General features: G+C 33.8%; 1 protein-coding gene across 2 annotated transcripts in view; it reads right to left on the bottom strand.

Moving 5' to 3' along the window:
* Positions 1-26,732, bottom strand: part of KCNH7_1 (Potassium voltage-gated channel sub H member 7) — a 74,520-nt gene extending 47,788 nt beyond the window's left edge. For both annotated transcript variants that reach the window (XM_051210239.1, XM_051210240.1), the window contains exons 1-8: positions 26,550-26,732; positions 26,286-26,516; positions 26,128-26,253; positions 25,998-26,093; positions 25,870-25,962; positions 23,538-23,950; positions 13,078-13,281; positions 5,387-5,746 (exon numbers count right to left, since the gene is read on the bottom strand). Coding sequence is in view for 1 of the 2 variants with exons in the window: in XM_051210240.1 (XP_051070210.1) it covers positions 5,387-5,746; positions 13,078-13,281; positions 23,538-23,950; positions 25,870-25,962; positions 25,998-26,093; positions 26,128-26,253; positions 26,286-26,516; positions 26,550-26,625 (1,599 nt within the window). In the remaining variant the exon portion in view is untranslated. The remainder of the gene's footprint in view (positions 1-5,386; positions 5,747-13,077; positions 13,282-23,537; positions 23,951-25,869; positions 25,963-25,997; positions 26,094-26,127; positions 26,254-26,285; positions 26,517-26,549) is intronic.
* Between the last annotated feature and the right edge of the window lie 351 nt (positions 26,733-27,083).

Genomic DNA, 27,083 nt, shown 5'->3' with positions numbered 1-27,083 from the left:
TATAACGCAAGATACATTAAACTAATGCATAGTGATGGCAACATTTACAAGTATTTAAGACTGAGTAATCATTGAGGAAAATGAAAACACGAAGACCAAGGAACACATTTTGTCGGGAACTGAAAGCAGACATGAAAAGGATCAGTAGAAATTGGAAAGGATTTCCTAGAACAGAGTTCGATGGAGAATGCTGGTTGGTGGTCTATGCTCCTCCACAAGAGATAGCAGGCGTGTGTAAGATAGAAATACAAGTAAATTGCTCCATTATCATTTTTATGTACTAGCATTAGTGTTGAGTCAATTAATCGAAGAAATTTACATTGTATTGTACATATAAAGACTTAGAAATATACATACAATACTAATCGCTTTATTCAAATATCACACATTTGATTACAATTGTTGTGTATACGCCCTTATATGTCTTTATTATTGTTAAATACTTGAAAATGGGAAATGATTATGATCTCTACAGTGTGAAGCAATAACATAGAAAACTGATAAAAATGAATATTTATTGACTTTGCCAAAATAAAAACATGTTACTCTGTTGTAACTAAGATTATGTTTTGGTACTTTAACAGGGAAATTGTGAATTGGACAACATGTGTAAGAATGCGAAAATGTTAGATGAGACAGTTTATTTGATACCCGAACTAAATATCTGAACACATCAATTTTAATATGATGTATACATTAATCTTAATACGTGACAGTAATTAGCCAATCATTTAATGAATAAACAAAGATATTCAATATTATAAAATTAACCGCCTATGATCAATAGATATTATGGTGTATACTAATGATGCATACAGACATAAGTAGTATGTAGCAGCAGTCAGAAGTAGAATGTTTACCAGGAAAAGAGTGAACTAGAAAGAAGAGGAAAGAAAATGAAAAGTATTCAGAATAACAACAGAATGAAGTATGTAAAGGACAACTAAAGAATGATATGCATACGATGTATTAAATATGTGATTTTCATAATTTATAAAGGTATTGTTTGATTTTGTATATAAAAAAAAGTAAATTGGTTTACCTCACTAGAGTCTTCATTCATTACAGTAATAGTAATAGTGTTACTACCATTTTGTTTACTACTTGTCTATCATATACATACACATTTTTCCACGTTCAACAGTGTAAATGAATCGTTATTGAAACAAAAAAGAAATAACCTTTCTATTGATGGTGTTGTTGTTACTCACTTATTAACTATTTGATTTCTCATATTTTACTCGAGATTTAGTTGTTCTTTTCGATGTGTTTAATTGTTGTCAGATTACTTTGTTTATTTATGTTCATGTATGTGTGTATATACGTACGTACGTACGTGAATATTTCTGTTGTTGTTTATGATAATGATGATTTCTTTTGAGCGTTTGAAAAAGGTTAGTTCCTAAATGGAATATGTATACCTAAATGAATTGATCTTTCGAAACATATAGATATATGTTTGGGCGTTTTCCTTCTCATTTGAGAAAAAAAAGAAACAAATGCTTGTTTGAGAAGAGAATTTAATGACTTCATTATACATTGTTTTTCATATTTATGATCGTTATGATTATCCCTCTTAGTAATATAGTGTCATCATTTACCAATGACATATATATACATCCATTAATGGGCATAAATATACACTAGTATAGATATCTACTCTTTGATTTCTACAAATATATCAATGTAAAAACGTTTAAGCAGTTTATTATAATAGGGCGAAGTAGTTAACAGTGTAATAGATTACAATATTGAGTATCATTAACGAAAAAGAACTAAATAAATTTCTTTAGAAATCATATAATACTATCAAAAATGGGTGGTTGCTAGCAGTGGAATTCAGGACGTGCATTCCATCCTATTGAGGACTCGTCAGCTGGGATGTAGGTATATGAAACGCGCGTTCTGGATTCCACTGCTAGCCACCATCCATCCAATTTAATAAAACCTTGTGACTTAAGGCAATATCAGAACAATCCGCACAGGATACACACGTGCCAATAAGAGACTGATCAATGGCAGTCCTAAACACCAGTGGGATATTTCAAACAAACAATACAAAATCAACATATATTCATATCACAAAAAAGTGAAAAAAAAAGAATTCAATAACGTTTAGAAGAATTCTCTGTATGTAAAAATATACTGATGGTTTGCTTAAAATTTTAGGCCATATTTTTTTCCGTTAAATGTGCATTTATTATTGGCAGAAATTCTCAGAAACCATGACAATTTAAAGAGTTCATGTATTTTAAAACAAGTCAATGTTTAACATTCAACTACTTTGGTATCAAAAAGCGATTTAGACATTTCTGATCCCTTAATTGTTATCATGTCTTCAAATACCCTGGTACGGTTGAAAGGCGGGAGAGTCCGCTCTCCCTCTCCAAATGCTCTCACATGCCAACGCGTATATAGCCTCTGCCAGGGATGTCCTACTCACTGCCTTCTCGTGGTGGGGTTGTTGTTTACGAAATCGAGAGGACGAAAAGCGAATGTTCGGCGCTTTAACCGGGTTGGTGGACATGGAGAGTCCACCTAGGAGAGTTGGAAAACCCTCATTCCAAACCAATGATGCACATGGGCTCCAGTATCCTGATGGAACAAATGGCATATGAACCAATCGTTTGTCATCGACTACCATGAGACTGCATCTCCTTATGATGCTCCACTGCCTTTTCGATCAGACCTTTAGGTCTAAGGCTCCGGGTGCGGCCCCCTAATAAAATCACCTGCTTCGGTTTGGGCACCCGGGCAGTATCCCAGTCCTCAGATAAATCGAATAATTTATGTGGCGCATATTTGTTTGATGCCTCCTTGTACCAATGTTTATGTGTTTAAATAAATAAAAATAAATTGTTATCATAATTTAGTGAGTCTAAATCATATGTCTTTTTTCCTTCTAAACACCTTAAATCTTTTGTTGTTGTACAATGTAGTAATGTTATCGACTTAAATATTCTAAAACTACCATCTTAAAGAATTAACTTTTAAAACAAGGAGGAAAATTGAGTCCAAACTTTACTGTTAGCTAAATTTACATTCTATAAAGTTTAGTATTAGATAATGTTCAACATTATATTAATAGTTGTATGATATTATGGATTGATTTAAGTTAGATATCAACACCGTTGAGTGCTAGTGAGAGGTCAGACGTTCACATGTGAGATCGTAGATGGTTCGAAGAAGTCGGCAAAAGATCCCAATACAGAATGTTAATCAAGATGCGAATAGCTCAGTGGTATAAAATCTCAGACTATGAAGCTGAGTGTCCTGAGTTTGAATCTAACAGACAGCATCTATTCCACCAGTATTACAGTTATGCCTTGTTGATAAGTGTCAACAAGCAAGAAACAGGGTTTTCTTCCAACTACCTCCAATCAATTGAAATGTCGACATAATGCATGCAATATCGAGTCAGTCAAACCAATTAATGGATTGTTACTCGATTGATAGAATTCGATCAGGACTATAAGACTAGGTAACACTGACATTGGTCGCTACACAGTTACAGATTGATTTTATGAAATAATATTGAGATTTAAGCGTTGAAAAAGGATAAATATATGAGCAATTTCAAACAGTTATGAACTGTATAATCATCCAATATCTCACATTACCTACTGGTAACGATCATCCCGTGGAAATCCACATCAGGTAGTCTGTATTAAACATTACAGATAAGACAACGATGAATAAATTCATATACGAAGTAAACTTTTCAAATCTATCCAAAGATTTATTCAGCTACCAATACATGAGTGAGATTTCCATAACAACATCGTACATCTCGGCAACTAAGTATAAATGATCATGTAGTTCAATTTCAGACAAAGAAGCAAGCGAAATGAGTTCTATATCTGGATTTTAATGCCCAACGACTGAATATCTGAAGTGTTGCTAAAAGTCTAAACTGGAAATTCTATTTACTGTCTTTATTACCAATCTCATTTTAAATTCATCGACTGTGTTCATGATAACGTTTAGTTCATTGAGGATTGGTAGATACCATTTTAGCTGAATAATAAAAGATAAGCTTAAAGCTAAATTCTACATAGATGGGTTATTGAGTTCATCTCAACAATACTCATAACTAAGCACTATATTGAATGTAGTTCAACGGGAGTGGTAACATTTAGAAATGGAATTTTAATCTTATCATTTTGTTACACTTGATGTGTGTGTGGCAGAGGGGGTGGGAGTAAGGTGGGGGAAAGAAACGAAGTTGGCAGATTCTCTGCAAATAATTACTTATCCCAAATTATTTTAAGATCCAACTTATATGAACTTAAATTCTTTATTTGTTTTAAACTAAAAATTGCATACACTTCCTTATTTCCTTTGCATACACTTCCATAAACCATTAAAATTAATTTCCTGACTTGGATTAATATTTTATATTTATTTCAGTTTATTCTCTATTAAAACAAACAAATTTAATTCTCTCTTTAATAGATTAAGTTAAATGAAGAATGATGATTAAGATGAAATTCTGAGTTGGATTACGTAACTCATTTATCAAGTTTGGGTTTATGTAATTGATTAAATAGTTTATATGATAGTTAGTGAATTTATTTATTTTAACACATAGATATTGGTACAAGTAGGCACCAAATACATATGCGCCACACAAAGCTCATTCGATATATGTGAGGGCTGTGATACTTTCCGGGTGCCCAAACAGAAACAGGTGGTTTTCTTAGAAGGCCATATCCGGAGCCTTCGACCTGAAGGTCTGATCGAAAAGGCAGTGGAGCATCATAAGGAGATGCAGTCTCATGGTAGTCGGTGACAAACGATTGGTTCATATGCCATTTATTCCAGGTCTACCTGGGATCTTCAAGAGACTAATGCTCCTTGTCAGATTCGGATCCATATTACCTAGCCTCACAGTTAGAGATATTACGATTGATCTGGTTCGGCTACAACTGAAATTCTGTGGGATTGATATACATTTATAATTACTTGATCATCGAGTAGTTATCAATGTCATTTTGACCTAATCTGTTAATGCTAACAGAATTCTATAGATCAAGTTGTAATGTAGCGCCTAATCTAAGGGATTAGTTTAGTGTTAATATATCTTTAGAAATCTATCAGTTTGAGATTCACTTTATCGCTGAACTTATTCTATTAATTTTTACCAAGTCAATTTAGCTACCACAACACATAAGTTGAAAAAAAAGAACAAATATGTAAATTATGCAGCAGAAGATGATCCACAGAAAAGTCAAGATCAATGTTAGGATCTAGTCAGTACCAGAATTAAAGACTAGGACGAATGAGTAAAAACGTACTAAAATAACATGATCACAATTAATAGTAAAGCAAAAAGGCGTGCACACACACATACGAATAATTTATTAATTTTTTTCCGCTGACTTACTTGATCTCCAGCTGTACGAAAAAATAACAAATCGAATGGGATCGCCGCTACCAGATCAATAATAAACCAGCCTTTAATATAATGAGCAGCTATACGTTTTGGATGTGAGACAACTTCATCATTTTTATTCACATAAGTAGTACGAAAATTAATTAAAATATCAATGATGAACATGACATCAACTAAGATGTCCACTGTGGATAATAATGTTGGTGACGATGAGGAGGTAGTGATTGATGGGTGGGCAGTATGAAGAATATCTGATGATTCAGAATGATTATTTGTTGAAGATTCATTCTGTGTACGATTTATATCAAAAGTGATCGCTGTCAGTAGTGTTGTCGTTGTTATGTTTCCTGGCTTTAAAGTTAAAAAAATAACAAACGAGAGATAACTTAAATTTTTAGAGAAAATGGTTAAATATTGTATTGTATTGAATAATAACAATATGCACAAAATCTGCGGCTTCGTTCACACGACAATTGTTGTAACTAATTTCCATCAGTTGTTTGAATCTTCCCATTGATATTAAGCACTATAACAGACAAGTTAATGGGAAGAATCAAATGACCAATACAAGAATCAATTACACTTCACTTCATCGGAAAAGCCATTGGCGTTTGGAGAGAACGGTACGGCGTTCGACTCCCGGAGTGAACATCTAATCCAAAATGCAGATAAACCCAGTTGACGAATTTAAATAAAACGAAACATGCATCCTGAGTTCCACTACTAACCACCATCCATCTCTGCTAGTAATTGTTGCGTTAGATATAGATGAAAAAATGGGGATTGTTGAGAACTATTACTTTAAAGTGGATTACTTCATGTATATACATATATCGACCTAAAGGCAAGTTTTCAGTCAATTATTTATCTGAAGGGGTTTTATGGAGATTGTATTAATTTCAACAGTTGAGATCATGAGTCAATTGAAGCTAGGCCACCATGGAAAACCTGGAAGCACTAGGACGAAACGGCCGTTCAGTGCTTCCAGGTTTTCCATGGTGGTCTAGCTTCAATTGACTCATGATCTCAACTGTTGAAATTATTTATCTGTTAATAGACTTTCTACTGCTTATAAACTACGGTTAATTAATTATGAACCCATTGTAGTGAACGAAAACTCAGATGAGAAAAACCAATTTATTGTTAAGTGAAAAATCATATATTAAATACATTATTTGAACATCTTCAATCCGTTGTCTTGTATGTGTCATATAGTTCTTTTAATTTTATTTTTATTATAATTGCTCTCTATATCCTAAAATGGTCTCTTCAATTCAATCCTCTACTGGCAGGCATTCCACTTCCGATAGCTGTTAGAAACTACTTATATCAGTCAGCATAAGTAGCATGTACCATATTATTACTTAGTTTTGTGACATAAATGACTTCATTTATAATGTGTTGTGGTGTTTTCTACTTGATGTATATTACTATATGAGTTTTTGAATCATAAAATAATACAATAGTAAAGATTAAATCTGACGGCTTTTCTCGTGTTTTCATTAGTCAGATTGGAAGGAGAAAGAAACTGTATAAACCATTTAGTGTCAGCATACTTAGTTGCTATATTAATGTGTTTCTTTTATCGTAAACGGATTTATCAATAATGGACTCAATAAGTTAATGATTCTCTTAAATGGGCATTTCGAAATTGAAGTCATAACAACTAGAATCAATGGTTGATGTTACAAGGCATAATTAGTTCTTGTTATTATTAATATTATTATGATTACTATTCCGATTAATTTGCTGTTCACATTATTGCTGTTATGATGTAACAACTTGAGACTGATACACATCTGTGTCAGAGATCCTACGCAAATTACAACTAACTAATCTGACAATGTTACATTTACTAAACTAGATGGTTTAAATTGAGAAATCTTTATCATGGTTCTAAACAAAACTAAAAATTAGTACATACATCAAATGAAAATCATTTAGTACAGATGATAAAATTTTAGAAATGAAACAAATTAGCTCGCTAAGAATTCAACACCCACACACACAAGGAAACAAACAAATATATTCTCATTGAAGCGACAAATGAGCTTTTATTCTATTAATATCAGTGTAGACTGATTGATAAAACTAATTAAACACTAAAGATTAGGGACGATATAGCACTCGTTACTATCCAATGATTACATAGTCAGCCAGTCAATAACAACGTAGAACTTCGTACGTACGTACATTAGTTCGAGTTGACATACCACATTAGCACACAGATACAATTGTCGATTCAAATCCCATAGTGGTAGAGGTAGTAAAAGTATAAACAGTAATCGAAAAGATTAGGGTTTGAAGATGTTATTCAAGGAGTATAATCCAATGAAATAAATTTGGAAAGAGAATAAATAGGGGCATGAAGAATTCAGAATATTAGATTTGGGAAAACACAAAAATTAGATGCACCTGCGCGATTGCAAACGATTTTGAGCCATGTCATTCAGGATCTCCAACCATTGGTTGCTATCGTCTTGCGGATCCCAACCAGGTAGTCTACACCTACCAACATGGCTCAGTCCACTTGTCATTGACTTCATGGAATAATCACACATATAACGTATGATTTTAAGTCTTATTCTAAAAATTCATTTCAACTTTATTTACTTCTCAAATCATTGTATATTCATTGTAATTTTAAAACAATTTTATCATTGCTAACTAATGAGAAATTTTATAAAAGAATGATACATTATTCCCTCTCTTATTTCAATTTGTCCAAAATTAGATTTTGTGAAATTATCACTTCTAATCTAAAGAAGAAGAAGAGAAAAAAAAGCATACTTTTCCATAGTGTACCCAATGACAAACATTATTTCATTTGCTTTAATCACGCCTACACTATCACTACATTACACACAAACACACACAAATACAAATACACTTTGATGTTGGTCTTATGTAATACTGAGAATTCCCAATTAGTTAAAACATATGATCTTATTTTTCGCCTTGTTAACTTACATACTTTAAAGAAAAAAAAAAGGAATAACTGAATACTGAACAATGTCATCTTATTTTATCGGATGATGTTTTGAAAGTTCCTATTTTGCCTCTGTGTGTATGTTTTCTTTTCTTTTTTTTGTTGAAAAATAACAAGTGAAGAAAGAAATTACACATTGTACAAATTGTTGAACACAAGAAACTATTGAAAGTGTTGCCTGTTATCACATAATTATTATCATGAATAATTAAGAAAAATAATAACTGATCAATACAATGATACATATTACATCACACATGATTACATAATAACTTTCTATATTATTAAATGTCGCTGAACATGCACAGTAACTATATATATATATATATATATATATATATATATATATATATATATATATATATATATATATATATATATATATATATATATATATTAGGAATACAGTGATATGGATGAATTATGGCTAGTAACTTTTTGTTCAATTCAGAACTAAGGGGTTTATGATGTGACTTTATTTCAGTGTTCATTTTGACACATTGGGGATTCGAACCCAATACTTTTCATTTGAGACACCAATGCGTTATCCTCTAAGATATTACTGCTGAGTATGGAAAAACACTAATTTGTTCTATGGGATAATTCAAACGCTTAATAATCATGATACAAGAGTGATGGTTGCCGAAAAGTTAGTAAACATTTAATTTATGATAAGACGTGACTATTATTCAGTAGCATTGATGGAATACTGTTTAACGCTTGATATCGATGATGTAACTCACTCATTAAATCGGTTTTGAGCTGCACTTTTCTATGTGACGGGTAGTGATACCACCCAGCTGCTAAAAAAAACTGAGTCCAATACCTGAATTTCCAACAAAATAGTTGAAAACAAAGTATTTCAAATCAGTAAAGTCATCATTGAAGACAATTATGGTTAGGAATTTCACTATTAAAACTTCTTATTAGTAACTTGGAATTCAGATTTCTTCCCAATGATTAAAAAGAATACATAGTTAGTGACTGAGTTTCGATCCATAGATCTTTTAGTTTCCAACTAAGGAGGATTCGGATCATCCAAGTTTAAAATTAATATTTAATCGCTCTATGAACAAATAATATCGGTTTAGTTGGAAAGATTCCGAAATACTACCACAGAACTCCAATCCAGTAGTTTTAATGCTTGAGTGCTCACTACGAGGTCGGAAGATCTTGAGTTCGACCCTCAGCTTGGTCGTGGGCGCCCACCTTCGAGGAGTCCCAAAACAGCTGTGCAGTGCTCTTCAGTTCTTAATGGTGCTCCAACCGAAGTCCATTTGTGATGAATACAACCTATAAGTTATTGATTCTATTATTCCGTTTTTTACACAATAATTTAATCGTTAAATAATCCGACCTACCAACTAATAGGTAATGAGTTCAAAACACTACACTGTCTGTATAAGAGTTTCGGAGGTAATCAATTAGTGTTGGTGAAAACCTGGACATAAAAAAGTACGCTACATCAAACAACCTTCTTTCAGTCTGGTTTTGTTAATCTACGCAACATGTAGGTTATTCAATTCTGACTCATTATTGAAAATTTCAATTAGTACAATGATTTGATGAATATTAGTATTGTAATAAAAATAGGGTTAAAGCTGGTGGATTGGATAATATAACAGAAAGATTTTGACATCATTTTCATACTTCTTGACATTTCCTAGCAAAGAATCTTTGTATACACATACGAATTACAGTTTTTCTTTGGATTTCACGAACTGCATCATCAAGCATAGTAAACGATAATACCATTATTCGCAAATCCCAGACGGAAAATTATTCATTTAAAGCGTCCCATTTACGTGCGAGTGATGTGTTGAAGATATTTATGGTCAAATGTATGGAGTTTTATTTCATTTGTCTCAATGATTATGTTTTATACTGATGCTAGGATAAAATACTAAGCATTCAATGCTTTGAACACTACTATTTATTTCAACACATAAAAATCGGTACAAGGAGGCACCAAAATATAAATGCGGCACACAATAAATCATTAAATTTATGTGTAGTCTAGGATACTACCAGAGTGCCCAAATCGAAGCAGGTGGTTTTCTTAGGGACCGACTCCCTGAGCCTTTTAGTCAAAGGTCTAATCCACAGGGTAATGGAGTAGCTTTAAGAGATACAGTCCCATGGTAGTCGGTGAGCAAGAATGGGTTCATACATCATCTGCCACGAGAAGGCAGTGAATAGAACTTTCCTGTAAGTGGCTATATACACGTAGCCATATGACAGCATTTCGAGAGGGACAACGGACTCTCCCCACCCTTAGCCGTACCGAGGCATTTGGAGTCACTTAAAATGATTTTCTTGGCAGTGATCAACCTCTAACAACCAAGTATTAATCTAGTTCAAAACCTTACTTTTTTATATGAGATTGCTAGTGATAACGAATCAAGTGGAGTGGAATCTAAACTTGCATGCTAATGGTTATATATAACTGCTTAATAAATACAAATGTCATTAGTTCTTGATAATTTATCAATTATATAAAACCCATGTGTGTGTGAGAGAGAGAACGAGTATGTCTATAAGTCTGTGAAAGGAATATAAGAGCAAAAAAGACGCATCTGTGTAAAATGGCCTTATTATAATCACAGCTGTTTTATTAATGCCTGCTAGCAAGCATTAAACATAACAAAATTAGGCACATTTTATTAGTACTATCATTAATAATAATAATAATAACAATAATAATAATAATAGTAACGATATAATTGCCGTGCACGAACTAACACTATCAATTCATATTAAATAGAACCCATTCAAGGAAGAAAGAGGATAAGACGGTAAATAAAAACTATGCATTATAACCTATTTTAATAATAACAAAACAGCGATAGATAGATAGATAATAAATTAAAGTAGGCTGAAATATAGCTTCTAATATTAGGAACAAGGATAATACTACTTATATAAGCGTAATAAGAAGTGCGAAACACACAATATTAAACAAACAACGATAATAATTAGCTATTCGATCGATAGCAACAGGTAGATGCAGATGTGCATACACATCAATGTACATACATTTACATACATGCGTGTATGCATACTTCAGTCCTATAATGTTGTCTAACATATTGCACCAAATGTAGGACTTATACATGTTCTTTTATAGACAGAATTATGAAACCAAAGGAATACTCAGTCAGTATTGAATGATTGACTGTATAATTTCAGTGATAAAGACCACAAGGGAATATATATATAAAGCCTCTACGAACAAGGCAAACACCTAAGAATACTGAGTATTCTACAGAAAATAATACCAATGAAACTATAAGATGATGTTATTCGAGACATGTTATAAGAATTGACCTTGACGGCCATAATTTAGGCATCGAGAAAGTACATTTTAATGTGTTCGATTAATAATAATTGGTAAGTTTCAAACAACTCGATCCCTTGATAAACATATACAGGGAGGGAGAACAACAAAGTTTGCAGAATAAAATGAATTCATCAGCTGCATACAACTTGAAATAACAATTATTAATATAAATATCATTGTTAACGATTGTTTAGAATACCTTAGTTTGTGGAGTTTAGATAAATATTCAGAAACGTAACCAAAACCTTAATAATAAGAATAGGGATACAAACTGTATTTATTCATTTATTCGAACACATAAATATTGGTGCAACAAGGCACCAGATATATATGCTCCATACTTTATCATTCGATTTGTGTGCGGACTCGAATACTACAGAAGCAGGTGTTTTTCTTAGAAGGCCACACCAGGAGGCTTTGACCTAGAAGTTTAATCCACAAGGCAGTGGATCAACGTAAGAAGATGCAGTTCCATGACAGCCAGTGACCAACAATAGGTTCATACGCCATTTGTTTCCACAGGATTTCGGAGCCCATATGCACCATTAATTTGGGATCAGGGTTTTCTAACTCCCCTAGTTGGATCCTCAATATCCACTAACCCGGTTAAAGCATTGGATATACTCTTTTCATCCTCTAAACATCATAAACAACACCCCTTCGCGAGAGGTTAATAAGTAGGACATCCCTGATAGTGCCTACATGCGCGTTGGCATCTGAGGGTACGAGTCCCAAATGGGACGAAACGCTCGTCCTGGATTGCACTGCTAGTCATTATCCATCCTTCCTACTAGACCTAGTTCGATTTAAATATCTGGATAGAATTATGATGTATGCTGCTTATGTTGACAGACACAAATAGTATGTAACACCAATCAGAAATGGAATGCGTGTCAGCAGAATATTGAGAAGATTCAAATGAAGAGAACAGAAAGAGAAACAGAGAGTAGTCGTAATAACAGCAGAATTGAAAGAATTATGAAGTATTTAAATGACAACTAATGGAATATATACAAATGATGTATTTAATGTATGGTTTTCATATTCTACGAAAGTACTAAACAATAAATTTGTCTTCTCCAGCTAGATTCTCATTCACTACAGTATCATTGGCCTTAAAATTCGAATAGTGTAACTTATAGCCAAATACATAAAACTGTACTTGATTTAATTAATCATTTAACAAACTTATGAAAAAAAAGTTGGTTAGCACTAAATTGAAATATTCATTTTAATTAATGTCTTGAATAAATTCTTAACTTGAAAACCAAGGAGAAAGGGGAAGACAGAGAGAGAGGGGGGGAGGGGGAAAGAGTATAAAACTTTTTTAAAACTTTACCAAGAAAAACTTACTGAAATTAATTTTGCATATTTATTTCCTGTATTCATGAGAAAAACAGTTACATATGGAGTAAAAATAGCTGTATAGATAATAAGTGCTAATATAATCCAATCCCAAACAGCTTTAAAAACACTATAATGTTTCAATGTAAATTTATGCATACGTGGAGATTGAAAACGATGCTCAACATGTAAATCTTCATCCATAGATAGAAACTAAAATAAACAACAACAACAAGAAAAAAAAACAGAGAGAAGACAATAAGTAGATTTACACATAAAACAATCATTAATGTCAAAGAAAAAAATATATTATTATTCAAATGAAAGTAGAATTCGACCATATCAGTATTGGTTCATTGTGTAATATCTGTTACGGTAAAATTAAGTTTGATTTATAAAAGTTTTGATGAAGTAGAGTTCTTCGACTCGGATGTGATAATTCAGTTAGATCTAATTTATTATTTGTTTAGATGTATAAATATTGGTAAACAGAGGCATCATATTATATATGAGACACACAGTAAGAAAATGAGATTATGAAGTGGTATATCTTGTGACCACTGATTAGAGGGCAGTGGCTTATCGATCGGATGAATGACGCGTAAGCCCGTATGAGCAATCTAGAGTCCTGATTGGTCCTGCTTTCCGCCTAGCCCAGCCACTTAAATCTACAACACCAATCTCATCCTCTGCGATATGAATCATTATATTTCAAACATACTGAGTTTATATACCAATCAAACAGACCACAACGAACCAATAAAATATGAAACAACATTTGTACAAGAATTAGCCAAATGTGGCTGTGAATGAGGGGATAGTAATTAATAGACAAGGCATAATTCAAGAATGGTAAATCGTATAATAATAGTTCATAGGTTAAAATAAAGCTTATGATAAGAGAGACATGAATATGAATAGTTTAGTTAATTAACAATTATACGATAAAAATATACGTATGGTATTGGTCCATAAATGGATCCCAAAAATTACCATTCATTATTCTTATCGGGGCATAACATGAAGATACAGAGAAATTTTAATAAATGAATACAGATATGTGAATGAGTTTTTTTAAAAGTGGGATAAGCAGTTTAATTAGGAAAAAATACAACTAGAAAGAATAGCTTTATATACAGAAGTTCCTCTCACTTTTGAAAGAAACTAAAACAAATTACAATATAGCTGCTATTGGTTTTTATTCTAAGCGATGTCTGATAACATCTTAAGTTTGTGAGTTGTACTATTTCTAGGATCCCAATCAGGGAGTCATGAAGGACCGACAAATACCAGTTCTTTACAGCTTTCTTTAATAACCCGGTGCCAAGTTATAAACTAACCATCTCTCCACTTTTTACTGCTAGTCTCAGAGTCGATAAATAAGGGCCGATGTGACAGTCTCCGGAACAATGAAATAATGGTCACTATCATCAAACACACGTCACCGAACCCTTGCATTACTAACATGGTGTTATTACTGAATGGTACTGGGCAGAGATGGTGATTAAGTTGATGACGCAGTGAATTTTTATCGACCTGGGAGGCTACAGCATGTGTTGCGTATCCCCAAACACTGGTGATCTTGACGAATAATATTAGTTGGAACAGAACTGGAGACAGGTAAATCAAGACATATGCACAATTTTTGAAATTACTGACTACGGAAATAAGTCAATATTAATAGGTACAGATCACCTGATCAAGGGAACTTGGCAACATGACTAAGATTCAATCTTCATATTGCGACCGCATTTACTTTTTATCTTCCTCATAGCCTGAAGATTCAATTATATTACACACGTTTAATTCCTCGAATTTATGCCTCCATTTTGTATGATATTTTTCAGTGTTTACTCTTTTATACTAGTACTAATAACTAATATTGTTCCAACTGTCTTGTTAATTTAATCTTTTTGTGTTGAAATTGGTATGACAACTTGGGTTAGTACACATCTGTACTAGGCTTTATGTTGATTATGATTAGCTAAATGTTTTAAAATTCATTCAGATGAAATCTTGAAACAGTCCCAATGAGTAAAATTATCAGTTCAACTAGATAAGTTATCATTTTAGTCAATTTTTATAAAAGCAATATGACGACTGTCATAAGAAATATAAACAAGTTTTTTTTAAAAAACAAAAACCACCATATTTCCCATAACTTATTCCCATTATGATTGAGATCATGAATCGATCAATGTAAGACCACCATTAAAAATCTGGAAGTACTGGATGGATGTTTCATCCTAGTATGGAACTTCTCAGCCATTAATTAGTATTGATCTGACCTATTGATGTATCCCTCATTTTAAGCCTATAAATGAATACGAGAAGTCAGACTAAATTCTTTTTCAAAAGGGTAAGATGATACAGTAAGACTAACCAGACATCAGACAAATGATAAGCTCATGCAATCGGTCATGATTTGGGTTTATTTTCTAGGGATTAGGACACCCTGTTGAAGGGAAACTGAGGCTTAAATTTCTAGGAGTCATATATATAAGCGCAGTTATTATTCGATTCCGTTGGTCAATAAAATGCTTCCTTCTCATTCAGTAACTATTTTGAGGGCACGTACAAGAAGTTTATGTATCCGTATTACAAATGGACACATATATCTATGCTGAATAAAAGTGTGATGAACTCTTTTGTACATTGATTAACTGTAATAGTGTTTCTCAACATCATACAAAAAAACAACTATGTATTATTTTTATTTTCACCAATTTATTGATTAGCTTGTCTGCTTACGTAATCGTTTGTTGTTATTCGAATTTTTTATAAATTTCACCTTTATTTTATTTACCTACAAAATGTACTTCTTTTATGTTTACTTCTCAATTTTGTTTTTTTTTCCCCTTTTACTTATCATTTTAACGATGGTTAGTTTATGTTACACGCACAAACACACACACACACACATAAACACATACACACTGTTTATAATCTAAATTTATCAACTATAAATTAGATGAAGAAATTTACGATTAAAACAGACATTATGTACTTCCAGGTATTCAATGGTGGTCTAGCTTAGATTAACTTGTGATTTTAACAGTAATATATATATATAGATGTTTTTATTATCGTTTTTGACTTGTTTAGTGGAAAAGAGAAAATTCAGTTTTATATAGAATGATTATAAATATGTAACATATTTAATAAGGAAAGACAGATGGTATGAGTAAATTATTATTTATTTCAATGGTTAAGATCATGAGTCAGTTGAAGCTAGATCACCATGGAAAACCTGGGAGCACTGAACGGCCGTTACATCCGACTGTGGGACTCCAGGGCAGTGCACATCCACGACCTCACCCCCTGCGAGATTCGAACCCAGGACCTGTCAGTCTCGCGTGCGAGCGCTTAACCATAAGACCACTGAGCCGGCATCAAACAGTGTTAATGTCTAACGTCGACTAATCCACGAAATGATCTTAACCATTGAAATTACTATAATATCCACAGAACCCATCTGATATTGATCAACATATGATCACTAGTGACTGGCTTCACGAGGTATATCCTGGAGTTCTAGTGAAAAGTAATGACCAGTGGAGTTCAACCAGGTCTGTTGTAAGATGGTAACTCACTAAAGACAATGGTGGATGTGTCGCTCAATTTCGTGGATTAGTTGAAGTTAGACAATAACACCGTTGGATGCTGGCTCAGTGGTCTAGTGGTTAAGCGCTCGCACGCGAGACTGACAGGTCCTGGGTTCGGATCTCGCAGGGGGCGAGGTCGTGGATGTGCACTGCCCTGGAGTCCCACAATAGGACGAAACAGCCGTTCAGTGCTTCCAGGTTTTCCATGGTGATCTGGCTTCAAATGACTCACGATCTTAACCATTGAAATTACTATAATATTCACAAAACCCATCTGATATTATTTATTTTATTTGAACACATAAATATTGGTACAAGAGGGCACCAAGTATATATACGCCACACAAGTAAATAAAACTAGATAATTTTTGAAAACAGTACCATATTGTTAAAGTTGGTTCGATAGGTTTTTTTTGGTTAATGTTGAAATCCATGATTATGTAGGATGAATAACAAATTAAAAGTTAATGAAAGAAATTCATAATTGATTGATCATTGGGTGGTGATCAATGTCATATGTGTCAAATCCTTCTTAGTGCAATCCGAATGCTATCAACAAAGTTGCAATGTGGAAACTAGTCTAGGTGACTCAACATTGCGTGCATTATGTTGAGATTAGATGGTGGTTGGAGGTAGTCAAGAGGAAACCCTTGATCCGGGTTTTCTTCTATTTGACACTCGTCAGCAAGGTGTACCTGAAATCTTAAGGGAACTGGTGCTCCTTGATGGATTCGATCCCGTGTCACCCAGCTTCGCAGTCAGAGACTTTACCACTGGGGTATCCGGGCAGCGACCGACCGATGTAATCACAAACTCATTATATAATTGATGTATAGATTATAGATAATTCAAAGAAAATCTACATTTTCGACAATATTGTTTATCAATAATCATAAAATTGTATTTATAATGACACAAAACTAATAATCGAAACAGAGATGGGTAGTGATTAGTAGTGGAATCCAGCACTTGTCAACTGGATGTGCATAAATCACAGAATTGATGTTCACTCTATCTATCTCTACTTATAATTCTTATGACTTATTAAAGCAATATCGAGACAATCCTCACAGGATGCACACATGCTAATAAGCGAATGATCAATTGCAGTGCTAAACATCAATTGAAATATTTAAACAACCAATACAAAGATGAAATAATAGTGGACTATTGAAATATAACAAAAGAAAGAAAGTCTATATCATGAAATGCTTTTAAGATTTCAATCGGATATTTTTTAAACAGAGAACACAGAACACCTAACAGTTTAATACAAAAATATCAATCCTAGTCATGTTGGATCCCTACCCTGACCCTTCCTCCGCCGTCCAACATAATTTTATCTTTCAAAATAAATGTACACGGTTAAAAACTTTCTGATCTGAGCCATGTTGGTAAATGCAGACTATTTGGTTGAGGTTCGCGCGATTATCGTAACCAATCGTTTGAGTTTCTAGCTGATATGGCTCAGAATCGATCAAAATGGTGTAGGTGTATACATTTTTTGTCTTAAACCATGAGATTAAAATTACTTTTCCTTCAATGAAACAATTCTTTCTCCCTGTATCATATCCTTATATGAAATGTCTTTTTATAATACCATTGAAGTAACTACTTCTATGAATTTGGTATTTATCTTGTTGTGCTAATGAGGTATGGCAACTTAGACCAATGAATATATGTACCTGGTCTTATGTTGTAGCTGGCTGACTGAATGTTTCAAAAAAATTGGCTCAAAGGGAATATGAATAAAAAATCTGGACATTACTGAGATATTCTCTTTTTAGCAGTTTAATTCTGAACTTTGTGTTAGAAAAAAAAACAAACAAAGAATTCTAGGTATCATTACCAAAGTTTGACTTGACAATTTCGAATAAATTGAGCAGTGGGGAGGTTGTTATAAATAAATAATATATTTGTAATATCCCAATGAGTAAAAAATTACACTTTTTGATGTTTTGTGACTTAGTGCAAGCCACTTCTTCGGAGAATAAATATCCAAACGTCATAAAATCTCATTTCTCTACTCATTGGGATATTACAAATATATTATCTATTTACAACAAAGAATTAGCATGTTACAACCTTTATGGTGTAGGAGTAGGTTGGAAGAAAGCTAGGGGCGGCCAGACCAAAACGTGGCACAAATCCATGAAGTCACTGACAAGTGGACTGAGCCATGTTGGTAGGTGTAGATTACCTGGTTGGGATCCGCAAGACGATAGCAACCAATGGTTGGAGATCCTGAATGACATGGCTCAAAATCGTTTGCAATCGCGCAGGTGCATCTAATTTTTGTGTTTTCCCAAATCTAATATTCTGAATTCTTCATGCCCCTATTTATTCTCTTTCCAAATTTATTTCATTGGATTATACTCCTTGAATAACATCTTCAAACCCTAATCTTTTCGATTACTGTTTATACTTTTACTACCTCTACCACTATGGGATTTGAATCGACAATTGTATCTGTGTGCTAATATGGTATGGCAACTTGAACTGATGTACGAAGTTCTACGTTGTTTCTGACTGAATGACCTTTCACTCTTTTCATAGATTTACCATTTTTTGTTGTTGTTTGTTTGTTTATTATTTTCCATAGTTTTGTTCGAAATCTTAGAAAACAAATTAAGGTATAAACTTCATGTATTTTTTTCCTTTATTTTTTTCAAACAAATTATTATTTCAATTCACTTGGTATTGGTTTACTTGTATCTTCTCATCGTTATTTAGGACTGTAGTTAATCAGTCTCATGTTAGCATATGTGTACCGTGTGCAGATTGCCTTGATATAGCCTTACGTCACAAGCTTGTTAAGCAAAGATGGATAGTGGCTAGCAGTAGAAACAACACCAAGTGAGTTTAAACTTCACCCGATTGTACAAGCTAGTGGCTATTAGGACTCAGTAGTTAGGTGGATAACGCGATGGCATTTGAAGCGAACAGTACTGGGTTCGGGTCCTGGAGTGAACATCAACTCTGCCATGCAGGTACACCCAGCTGACGAGTCCCAAATGAGACGAAATACGAGTCAAACAGGATTCCACTGCTAGCCATTAGTCACCTTCGCTTAAAAAATTATTATTTCAGTTAAAATGATTATTAATGAAGTTTTGTATACAATCCCAATAAATGGAATCATATTTTATTTCTTCACTGAATTCTTTTTTTAAATTAAAAATTGTTACTTATTTATATTTAGATTTATAAACTACAAAACACAAGTCAGTCAGCTACAACGTAGGACCAGGCACATATGTGCATCGGTCCAAGTTGCCATACCTCATTAACACAACAAGATGAACACTGGATTCGTAAAAGTAGTTAATTCAGTTGTGGTAATATATAAAAGAAAGATTGCAATAAGGATATAGTACAGGAAGAAAGAATTAGTTCGTAGAAAGAAAGATATGAAGTGATTTTAATCTCTTAGTTTAAGGGAAAACAGAGAGTGTATACACCGACGCCATTGTGATCGATTCTGAGCCATGTCACACACAGTCTCCAACCAGTGGTTACGATAGTCACATGGACCCCAACGAAGTAGTCTGCACCTATCAACATGACTCAGACTAGAAGTTAGTGACTTCAAGCACTGATGCCGCGTTCTGGTTTGGCCGCCCCCAACTTTCTTCCAACCATCTCCAACACAAGGATATAAATGGTGAGTTAATTCACTTGGAAATTATTTACCAAGTATCGATGTGTATGTATACTCAATTTTAAATAACATATTGAATATAGATCAGTGATACTATTCAACTGAAAGTAAAAAGTATAGTGTTTGAACTTATAACCGATTTAACTGAAACTGGAGTGTTTTAACCATTGAATGTAAAATATGTAAGAGTATGTAAATAGTTTAATAAAAAATCTTATAATTCAATTATAGGAAGTTAAAGTTAACTACATGATTTAATTTAAATTGTAATCTAACTATCCAGGCGGTCTGTTTGAATATCTGGGCTACCTATTCCTGCCATCTAGATATTTCAACAAGTTATCTGTCTTCTTGTTTGTTTTAATACATTATTATGCTTATTAGTCGCAAAAAATATTCAGGAACGTTTGTGACAAGTTGATGACATTTCGCTGTACAATTTACAGAGAGATCGTGGTTGCTGGCAATATGCATTGAAAAGAATGAACATTATTCAGATGTCGACTGACTGAACTGCTAGCATCTAACTGGTGACCACTCAATGTTTACTGCAAGGACAGATCAAGACATAAGAAAATGAAATTTTTTGAAATATTTTGTGCTGAGAATTCTATATTGTACCAAAAATATAATATTAAATAAAGCCAATAATAATATTATAAAACCTAACCGTTGCTGCTACCTTAGCGTGGTGATCGGGCTTGCCTATCTCAGTGAAACAAACGAGCTATACTGGCTGGAACAACCGTTCCTCAAGGTCCTACAATGCCAAACAGATCGGTTGAAGGACGGTAAGACTAAAAGCAGCAAACTTAAGGTCCGAGAGCGAAGTCATGCCGCTAACTGTACAGAGATGTGACGGCAGTAAGGCGTTTCCTTCAGACAACCAGCATAACAGCGATGCTGCCTTCCCACAAGGAGGGGTGTGGTTGGAAAAAGTCAACCCTAAAAATACACACCTCGCCTTATTCCACAGATATCCGTTTCCGGCGGTAAGGTTTCAACGAGTACGGAGCTAACACGAAAATTACTCACAAAAAGGTCATGTGTGATCGACATTGAGCAGTTGTCCCTTTGACACTGCGGTCACACTCTCAGGTCACTAAGACCACCTCTAATCCAATTTCATTTTTAGGTACCTCCAGAAGAACCCTTTCACAGTGTGGTCAACCGGGTAGTGATAACCACCCTCATACATCTAACAGCACTCATGATCACTAGAAGTATAAAAATATCATAATTAATTAAGATATATAGGTCACAGGTCTCAACCTGCTCGACATATATCAGAAATGACTAAATGCATGAATAACCGAATTTCATAAGAGATACTTATTTCACTTAATTTAAACAATGAAGTTATAAATTAAAACTATTTTGAATAAATTTATCATAAATTCCTTTTTTATATGTAGAAAAATTATATTATAACATACTGTAACGTTTTATTATTTCCTTTGATAAATACCATAAAATGTATGTATATAGACAGTAGAAATTAGTGAATACAATGACAACATAGTCACTAGTAATAATAATAATTTGGTTTACTTACATTATGAACTATTTAGTATTATAAATTAAGTTCTTTTATGGTTTTGAAGCATAACCATTTAAAAGAATAGAACATGTGTAGATAACTAAGATTTTACCATAGGTTTCTTAGAAATCTTACTTGTATAAAGAAATTTCAAGGATATTTCTTTAAAAAAGCTTGAACCAGATTGCCAGACGAAATGTTGGATTTACTTCAAATAATTTCTCTGAGATTTTACAAATACATTATTCCTTTTTTTTAATGTCACACATTAACTCGGCGCCCAAATACTGAGAAATTATTCGATCAAATTTAGACGAAAGTTCCTACTTACTTGAATATTACGAAATTATTGACTAAGTGATAGTTAAGTTAGACTTGATGTAATTCAATAATATGATAAATCGATTGGTGAGATTATGAAATTTCATGAGCCGACAAAGCTGAAATATGTATTAAGACTGGCTGACTAGTCATCATCTACTCCTGAAATAGTAGGTAGAATAAGAGTATATTGAAAAAACGTTAAGGGCTTTTTAGTAAAGAAGTAATATCAGTTTGTGTAGTTGTCAATGTCTGTTGGTTTGAGCCCCCAAATGCCCTGGTATAGCCGAGAGTGGGGTGGGACCGCCCTCCCTCTCGAAATGCTCTCACATGCCAACGCGTATATAGCCTCTTACAGGGATGTCCTACTCACTGCCTTCTCGTGTCGAGGGTGTTGTTTACGAAATTGAGAGGACGAAAAGCGAATGTCCGAGATTTTAACCGGGTTGGTGCACACGGATAGTCTACCTAGAGGAGTTGGAAAACCCTCATTTCAAACCAATGGTGCACATGGGCTCCAGTATCCTGAAGGAACAAATGGCATATGAACCAATCGTTGGTCACCGGCTACCATGGGACTGCATCTCCTCACGATGCTCCACTGCCTTGTGGGTTAGACCTTTAGGTCCAAGGCCCCGGGTGTGGCCCCCTAAGAAAACCACCTGCTTCGGTCTGGACATCCGGGCAGTATCACAGCCCTCACACAAATCGAATGATTTATGCGGTGCATATGTATTTGGTGCCTGCTTGTACCAATATCTATGTGTTAAAATAAATAATGTCAAGAAACTTAGATTTTGTGAATGGAATGTCTGTAGAAAAATTATAATTTATAATTTGAGACTTTAAATGGTATAAATCTTGGTCGATCGCTGCGGAACAGATGTTACTATCACTCGATATACTTCAAAATATTGAGCTATAATACTACTCCATACTTTTAGCCATTTGATTTCATTTGTTTTTTAGATTATATTCCCGATGTCCATCTTTTAATCATCATTAGTATCGTTATTTAAACTCTTTTGATGTTACACTAGGAACATGGATCAATGTATATTGTGCCAGGCCCTATGTGCTATTTTAACTTATGAGTTCCATTTGGGGTTCAAAGGAAAATGACATTCCGTGACTGTTTGAAAGTCGTTCAGTGGAATACAGCTTGATATTGTGACTAATGTGACACAAATTCACAATTCCTGTGTCATTATAACAATGAACAAGTATATGGAAGTGTGAATAATCTATAGTTTATGTACACCTAAGAAAAATACTCGCAACAACAAATGATTCAAAACGCATTAACTGAAAAGATTATTTTTAATCATCAGAATTCACTTACTTGAGCAAATTTCTCAGTAACGGATGATTTTGGTGGCTCTGCATGACTACTCAGCACCAATTGCAGGGCCTCAGACTCTTCAGTGGTTGGATGTAAGTGCCGGCTTTTTCTGGAAGAACCATGAATTATTTCTGAACTCTCATCTTCAGTGTAACCTTTATACCATGTAGATGGTCTACGCTTAGATTTGTCAGAGCATTTAGGAGTCCCGTGCTGGCTTTCTGAAACATCGATTTTTGATAGAGATTCTCTTTTAAGTGAATCGTCTTGACTTTTAGGCAAGAATAAGGAAGTTGGACGACATTCTTTAGACTGACCAGATACACACTTATTTGGATAGTCTTCAATAAATTGGATCTGATCGCTTGAAGATAAGCTTTGTGGACGAGCCAATGACTCCGTTATAGTAGTACCTTTGTAAAAATTAATGTTAAGTCGAGATGACGGACTCTATAGAAACCTTTTACAAAACATATACAGTTAAACAAGTTTTGGGCTTTTAAGATGTGCTCTCTAAAGTGTGATAAGTCCTTTGGCGACTTGCACTTATAAGATTCACATTCTTGAAACTTTGTTTTTCTTATAGTATATCGCTTTCCCGTAAATATATACACGTATGCTTAAGTGATGTGTATGAGACCGTCTGGACTGATGTACGTATAATCTATGTGGTGTATACTAGTAGCTTTTATTTTGTTGTCGTTTGATCATAGGAAATACAATGAAAATGATTTTTATATTTCAAATATAATTTTCACATATAATGACTTCTCTATACTCGGCGCTCAATTGCTGTCAAACTATTCGTTCTAATCTGGACGAATATTCGTAAAAAATGATTTTTGTCCAGCTTTATCGCTTAAAATATGAGGCTAGTTTTCTGAACTGACGATATATTTTACCATGTTGAATAGCATTTGCCTTATGTCGCCGAAGTTCCTTGGAAAAAGCATAGATTATAACTGGAAGTGTTTACACCTGACGTGAAGGAAAAAATAGTTCCCACTAATTGAGACTTCCCTACAGCACTAAGTTTTATGACACAAAATAATTTTCCATATGCTGTCCCATATTCACACTACATACTCTCACTGATCTTTGGGACGACTGAGAAACTCAGAAGTCATAATTCGATAACATGTTAACGCAAGAGAGATTACTTGCGATGGACTAACTTTCTATCAATGACCCACAAGTGCCACTTTTAAAGCTTTTTATATTTTACGAAAACGACAGTAATGTCCCAGATGTATTTTACTTTCTATAAAAAATAGTAGTTTGAAACAATTTCCTAATAATCTGTTTACAACTTTTAATTTTAATTCTTAACGGTATATAATATAATCCTTATGATGAAAAGAATGTTAGTGCCGATATAAATAGCAATTCATGTAACTATAACTGATATGGGAAATACATCAAAGCCTTCAATATTTTACTGCGATTGCAGAAATTCAGTGAGAGGTTATCGCCAAGTGAACTTTTACACAGAATAACACCTCAAAAATATTTAGGGATGATTGATAATTCATATCAAACTAAGGGCAAAATGAAGACTTTATTTTCTTCCAAAACTTATCCCATTCTTGATTTCGAATTTGTAAAAATGCTAGAGCATTATTTGTATTGATTAGGGTCTGAAGCATATTTGATACAAGGTTTAAATACTGAGATATCTTCTTATGATGAAACAAACACTTTTGAGGCAGATCAGGATATATGTAAGCTGACTTTTCTGATTTTGGTATTCCAGAACGTCATTTGGAGATGGCTGACCAAAGTTGTTTGGCGAAGAATAAAACTGGCTACCACTATGCTTATAAACATACTATGCATTGCAAAGTACTGCTATGAATGAAGGCAGTTTTACAAAGAAAAAGAGTATATTAACTACCAGGTACACTCAGTACCTAAAGTCTGCCTCGAACAGATAGAGCAAAATGTTACTGAAGATCTGTGCACGATGCAAATTAGTACCGAATATAGACCGTGAAAGTATCACTCATTAACAATGAAACTAGTATACAAAGCCGTCAGTTTGGTACTGCACCTTAGAAGAGAAGAACAAAGTAATGAAACTTCAAATTATTTTCAGTCACAAGACAATTATTAGGAATGAATTGAAATTTAGGTAATAATAATAATAATAATAATAATAATAATAATAATAATGTGTAAAAAATAATAAATCAATTTATGGACAGTACTGAATAGACAGTAGAAACGCTGATTATTACTCGATCAGAAAGCTAAAATGTTTTCAACTGAACTTTAGCAACGTATGACGGAAACGCTCCAAATCTTAGCTAACAATTAGCTGGAAATGACTTACCTTCACCTACCGTGCCCAGCTTCGAATCAGATGTATCACACTTCTTATCTCTGAAATGCTTTCTCACGTCTAAGACAGAAGGTTTGGTAGATTCTAAATATAGAACTTTGAGAATAGTAGGTGAATACTTGATATGTTAGTTCGAATGGGATTTTTCGGAATATGGTTAGGGCTTTTGTTTACTCGAAAAGATTTTAGCTGCCACTTTGTGCGCAGACCTGGTCCTACAGTTAATGATGGAATTAACTTAGCGTATACCTTTGTTCATTTGCACGAGGGTTTGTGTGTTATTGATCTCTTCTCTGAAAAAAAGTAGGTAGAGTGGCAACCCACCAGTCTCGTCTCGAACAGGAGTTACAACAATGCGGAAGCATATAACGCAATCTGAAACTGGTAACAAAACAAAAAGAAATTACTGTCTCTGGAATAAAGGTTCATAAGCACTTCCGTCTCGTTAGTCTGATTAAGGGCTGCCAACAAAGTCTCCATCGAATCAACAGTAGTCTCCGGTCCATAGAAAATTGATAAAGCTGAAGACTTGAGCATAAGCTGGCCCTTCGTATATCGAAGAAGCTCGCAAAACCCATCACTACAGTATATAATTGGTCTGGAAGGAAGTGTGGCATTTGCCACGATAAAGTTTTCATCTAACAACTTAGGAAAACGTTGATTAAACTTACACTGAGAGTCAAAATTCCTAATAAGAGTTACAATGTAGGTGTTGTGTGGTGCAATATGACCCCTTTTAATGGGCATAATCACAAACCACTACAGGTTTGAGTCAATAATATCTTTGAAAAGGCAAAAACGTGATTCCGACTGTTTAGAACTTATGCTTAGTTTTCGACCTTCATAGTCAATTAGTTAAAAGCAAATTCAGACCTTTTGTCATTCATACTTCAAGTAATGGATCAGAAAATGTAGTGAGACTTCAACAGTTTTTTTTATTCGCTGATGGCGTTTATTACGATTAAAGTAAAGCATCATTCGAAAACCTGAAGGAACAAAATATTATCGCCTCTTCATTGGTATGTCAGAATTATGTGGTAAGAATAGCGAGTCAAGTGACCTGTACTGATCGTTATAACTTTCAGCGTTGCTGGGATTCGATTTTTACTGAAACTTTTTGAAAAAGATTGTTGATACTATGTGTTCTGTAGGAGAATTTCAGTATTTCAACAAACGAGATTCTGGACGAAAACAATTTAAAATTT

Source organism: Schistosoma haematobium, chromosome ZW (assembly GCF_000699445.3).
Source record: "Schistosoma haematobium chromosome ZW, whole genome shotgun sequence".
In the NCBI taxonomy this organism is placed as follows: Eukaryota; Metazoa; Platyhelminthes; class Trematoda; order Strigeidida; family Schistosomatidae; genus Schistosoma; species Schistosoma haematobium.
Note: the sequence above shows the minus strand (reverse complement) of the source record. Positions and strands in the feature narration are given on the sequence as shown.